Source organism: Lactuca saligna, chromosome 4 (assembly GCF_052625555.1).
Source record: "Lactuca saligna cultivar CGN05327 chromosome 4, ASM5262555v1, whole genome shotgun sequence".
Lineage (NCBI taxonomy): Eukaryota > Viridiplantae > Streptophyta > Magnoliopsida > Asterales > Asteraceae > Lactuca > Lactuca saligna.
The window spans coordinates 26,736,796-26,742,704 of record NC_136420.1 but is presented as its reverse complement, the minus strand read 5'-3'; the positions used below and the strand labels follow the sequence as shown (position 1 = coordinate 26,742,704).

Here is a 5,909-nt window from a genome sequence, read left to right as displayed (position 1 = left end):
ATCAATTTAAAATAAACTAAACATAAAAGCTTTGTAACAAGTTATAGGTTTCTTGGTAAAAAAGATACCATATTCGTAGTCTTTCAATAACCTTATCCATTTTTGTTGTCTCTTATTATAACATTTTTTGGTCAAAAAAAGATCAAGCAAACGTTATGATCATTGTAGATTTGGAAATTAACTCCATTTAGGTAGTGTATCCATATCGTTAATGCGTATACCATAGCAACTCACTAAAGATCATGAGTTGGATACCTTTTTCATGAGTCCTTGAATTGACGAGATATTTATCTAATACTTCGGCCTCGTTGCATCAACAAAAATCCCAACCAGTTCGAGAGGCATTAAAATAAACCACAAAGTCCTTGGCACTTTACAAAAATACGAAATTTGGAGCTTCACATAGTAATTTTTTCAATTTCAAAACTGTTCATTATTTAAACTTTGTCCATTCAATTTTTTTGTCACCTTGGTAAACTTCACACAAGCAAAATTCACACTTAAGGATTTTATTTTTGTTTAAATTTTCCTTCATGAGAAAGTTAAATAACATCCGCAAGTGAATTTCATGTTCTTGAATCCTTGAATAAATTAAGATGTCATCGATAAAAACACTCATGAATTTGTCTAAAACATTAAAAAAAATTACTATTCAACAGGTTCATAAAAGTCGTTGGGGGTATTCATTAATCCAAAAGGTGGCACTAGAAACTCATAATATTCATATCTAGTGTGGAAAGCCATTTACGAATTTCTTCGTTTTGTACGATCCAATCTTAGATCAATTTTGAAGAAACATGTTGTCCTTTGAAGTTAATCAAACATATCATCTATCCTTGGCAATAGATCTATACCTATCTTTTATAGTGGTATTATTTAATTCACGTCAATCGATTTTTATTTTTTAAACACCTACGTATTTCCAAAATATTCATAGTGGTAACCAAACATTCCATTTCCATCTATAATTTAGGCCGGTTGCGTGGAAACAAATAAACTATGATAAATAAAAAACTAGTGAGATTTATTGATCTCAGATACATGAAGTCTTTTGTACATATATTAATCCATAAAAATGGATACAATAATGGACAACGGGATATATTGAAAACTGTCTTTTGAATAAGAGTTCTAATCCAAAAAGGTATTCTATTATCTTCATACTCTTGAGATTCTCATGATCTAATTCTGATGAAAAAAATTAAAACCTATGATGTATGTCAATTTTGAAAAGTTACAACTTATACATGAGGGAGAACAATGAGTTATCATATCAAAACATAACCACTAAAATCTTATAAAAATCCTCATAACATAAGACTATCTAAGAACATCTCCAACCTTTAACACTATATTTTACGTTAAATTTATAATTATAGTGTAAACGATAGTGCAACCATTAAATTCTCTCTAACTCGTTACACTATCTTAAACACTAAAAAACATTCTAGGTATATACTATTTTATCCAACTTTCATAGTGTAAAAGATAATGTTGATGAATAGTATAACAGTGTATTTAGTGCTATATTATTCACCAGCACTATAAGTATTGTTAGGTTTAGTGTGAAGTTGGAGCCTTTTAGTGTAAAAATGAGTTTAGTGTGGGATTGAAGATGCCATAAACATAACTTTCTTAATTTCATTTATCAACATGCATGAACAACATATGAAATGTATATGGCACGGTACATGATAACATGTAATAACAATCATCATGGTAAAGATGAAAATAAATGTACATGGTATCACCTATATGTACGTAAATGCAATTATAAAGGAAAATACTATGCATGTCATGGATCGAGAAAACTTAAATCTTCAAAAATTAAAGCATGAAAATACTTAAATTTTGTAGGTGATTATATGAGTAAACCTAGATTTTCGCAGGTGATTACATATGAAAATCTAGGTTTTCTCATATAATCATATACGGAAAATATTAAAAACATACTTGTTTATGGTAATGCACATTAAAAACATAGCTAGGAATAATTAACTCATTGGTTTAAGTAGATTCTTATCTCTTCCATCCATATTTTTAAAAAGAATCTCTAATGGTTTGTTAAAAAAAAAGCTTATATATAAGACCATACAACGGTCGTGGAGAGATTTCCGATTATCCACCAAAAGCCACGAACCCACTTCGGAGTGGGTACAACGACCGGAAGAGAAGAACGAAGAGAGAAGAGAGAAGAGAGAGAAGCAGACGCTGAGAGTGAAGAAGAAACTGATTGGTCGTCCGCCTCCGTGCTCGCCACCACAAATCACCACAACCATGAGCCACCACGGACCGGCGGGATAGTGTGCACCGTCGTGGTTCGTGGCCACGTCAACAACGATCATGTTCGTTGCAGGTATACTAGATGATCTTAAGAGACCACACCGAAACCAAACACTTAAGCCTATATCGAGTTTTTTTTTGCAGATATTTTAGTAGGTCATCAAGATTTTTATACATATATCGCGTTCAAGTATATATTTTCACGAGCCATCAAAATTTTAGTCGGTGACAACCTACACAAATCATGGCTAAAAAGTTCCATTAACTATTTTTTTTAAAAAAAAAATTTCTTGGGAAGTAATTTAAGGAATTTAGCTACTTTATGTTAATATTTTTATTTTATGTATTTTAAAAACGTCAAAGTAATACTATTGTTTTAGATATTGCTTATGTAAATTAAAAACCGAAAATAAACACTTTTGTTATAACATTAAATATTTTGGGAATATAAAAAGAGAGACAATTAAAAAGGAAGGTGGGGTGTGCAAAAAGAGAGAGATAAGACTTGGTGTTTTGGATTTGATGTCAGCTGCTGTAAGTGCAAGCAACAACAACAACAACTCAACACAGTTATCGGTTGGATTTTGCTTTATTTATTGTTTCATTTGTCCATGGAAGAACCTCCATTTTAAGTCCCCTTTCTTTTTCCTTAACCTTTCTCTCTCCTCTCTCCTCTCTCCTCTCTCCTATCTCTTTCTTTCCTTCTCCCCTCTCTCTCTCTCTCCTCTCTCCTCTCTCCAGAAAAAAAAAGAGCTGTTTTACCCACACAAGTAAGTCTTTCTCTCTCCCTCTATCTCTCTCATATACAAATTGTTATTTCTCTCTTTCCCTCTCTTATCATCTCTAAAATATTTGACTTATTGAACTTTTTGAAGCTCATACACATATGGGTTCATGTTATCTCACTCGATCTTCAATTTCTTTTTTACACTAAGATCTGATTTTTTTTTTTACCCTTTTATTGATCTGAAATTGAAATCGATTTGTAATTGGATTGTGTTTTTGGCTATTTGCATGTTCGTTTCTGGATCCGCAATCGTTATTATCCATGATTTTGTATTGGATCTGTTTGATTTATCACCGTTTGTCTTAGATCTACTTTTGGAGCCCTAGAATTTTCAATCTGCTCATATTTGAATTGCTGAATTGCATCTGTTGTTTGGATCTTATCCTTTTTCTACGGTTATAGATTGTTGTTTGATTTGTTCGTTAGCCGATTGTATCATCATGTTCGCATCGGATCTCAAAGCATTTCAATTTTTCTTTCATATTTGGTGTAAAGGGTTTCGATTTCGTTTTCGTTTTCGTTTTCGTTTTGCCTCTGTTTATATCGTTAATCTTTCACGTCTTGAAAAATGTGACAATGGTGTTTTGTTGCTGCATCTACAGCTTCCATGGATGACGACGGATTGAACATGCGAAATTGGGGGTATTACGAGCCTTCATTCAAAGAACATCTCGGTTTACAACTAATGTCACCTCTCACAGATCATCGAGACACAAAACCTTTCTTATCTTCCCGAGATAACCCCCTCATGATGAACCAAAACGGAGCATCATCCATGGCGGCGGCTTACCACCACCGCCCACAAAACTGCGTCGTTTCAGAAGCACCGATACCTCTTCATTACATGAGAGACAGCTGGATACAACGAGAACGACTCCTCCATATGCTTCCCGGAAACCCAAATTTCTCTCTTCTTCCCGATGCTTCCGCTTCCAATTCAATGCACATGATGCAACAACAACAACAACAACAACAACAACCCATCGATCTCCCAAAAGACACTCTCGACGACAATAATGGCGGTGGAGGTGGCGGCGGCGACACTGGCGTAAGTGGTCCTGTGAAGAAAAGATCAACAACAAACCCTAAAACCCCACGAGCAAAAAAACCGAGAAAAGCTCCAGCTGTACCCAAAGAAAACAGCGGCAACCACCATGGTCAAAGGTCAAAGGTCGTGAAGAGAAGTATGGATGTGGTGATTAACGGGATTGACATGGACATTTCTGGTATTCCTATTCCTGTTTGTTCATGTACAGGGGCACCTCAGCAGTGTTACAGGTGGGGCTCCGGTGGGTGGCAATCAGCCTGTTGCACCACCACCATATCGATGTATCCATTGCCGATGAGCACTAAAAGACGTGGGGCAAGAATTGCAGGGAGGAAGATGAGTAATGGCGCTTTCAAGAAAGTGTTGGAGAAATTAGCATCCGAAGGTTATAACTTTGCGAATGCGATTGATTTGAGGCTTCATTGGGCAAAACATGGAACTAACAAGTTTGTAACAATCAGATAGATGAGATGAGATCATGTGATGTGACTTTTTTAAGTTGTTTCAAGAGGTGGTATACTTGCCCATGGATATTTCAGTTTTTTTTTTTTTTTTTGAAGCTGTAGACATTTGGGGTTCCATTTTTATTTCAATTTATGCTTAAAAAACAAAAGGATATGATATTTCTTGGTAACTTTAACGCTAGATTTATGGTTCGAGCTTTTTGATGTTTTAACTTATAGTCACATTGAATGGATATTTTTATCATCTCTTGTTCTTGCATTTTTTTAAAGTGTGGAGTCTTTTTGATCCAAAATGAGATACCTTTTGTGATGCTGAGGTTGATTATATACAGCGCGGTCGATCGAGAACAAAACAAAAGGGAAGTTTTAAATTTGTTCAAAAAACACAATTCAAGTATTCCATGTTCAAAAAACACCATCAAACTAAGTCCTATATTCAAAAAATACAAACGAAGTAAGTTCAAAAAATATCATCTTTATTGTTTGAGGTAACTTATAAGTTTAGTTCCTAACTTTTTTTTTTCTTAACTCGAATAGTTTCTAACGTTTATATTTATTTTTCCTTTGGATCATGATCGAGTTAAAAAACTAATATACAATTATTAGTTTCATTTAACATTTATTTTTATTACTTGTTAATTATTTATACAATTGATATATTTATAATAAATAATAACATAAATTGTATAGATAATTAACAAGTAATAAAAATAATATTAAATGAAAGTAATAAGGGTATATTAATCTTTTAACTCGATCATGGTCCGAAGTCGAAACAAATTTAAAATAAAGGGACCGTTCGAGTTTAGTCTGAGTTTAGAAAAAAAAAAATTAGGGACTAAATATGTAAGTTACCTCAAACCATAGAGATAGTGTTTTTTTGAACAGAATATGTACTTCGTTGGTGTTTTTTGAACATATGTCGTAGTTTGATGGTGTTTTTTGAACATGTAACACTTGAATGGTTTTTTTCGAACGAATTTGAAACTTCGATGGTCTCTTAAGTAATTTTTCCAAAACAAAATGTCAGGGGTAGTACGAAAAAATTACTCTCTCAATTTTTTTTCAAACAATTTAAAAAAATATGAGGGGTAGTTCGGTTCCTATTAAGGTATAATTGATGGAAGTTTAATTTGAGGTTAAATCATTTAATTTGTCAAATTTTATTTTATGTTTATTTTGAGTTATTTTTTTCCACATATTATTTTATGAGTTTTTCTATTTTATTAAATTTTATATAATATTTTAATGTAATAATTGTAATAAATGCATATCAATTTTATTAATAAATTTACCTTTTAATTTTAAAATCCTCAAATTAAAGTTC

At 32.7% G+C, this 5,909-nt stretch overlaps 1 protein-coding gene across 1 annotated transcript; it reads left to right on the top strand.

The window, feature by feature from the left end:
* Positions 1–2,845: 2,845 nt before the first annotated feature.
* LOC145041420 (protein BASIC PENTACYSTEINE2-like) lies at positions 2,846–4,763 on the top strand. Its single transcript, XM_078989488.1, has 2 exons — positions 2,846–3,053; positions 3,673–4,763. The coding sequence occupies exon 2, from the start codon at positions 3,678–3,680 to the stop codon at positions 4,581–4,583; it is 906 nt and encodes a 301-aa protein (XP_078845614.1). The 5' UTR covers positions 2,846–3,053; positions 3,673–3,677; the 3' UTR covers positions 4,584–4,763.
* The last annotated feature ends 1,146 nt before the right edge of the window (positions 4,764–5,909 follow it).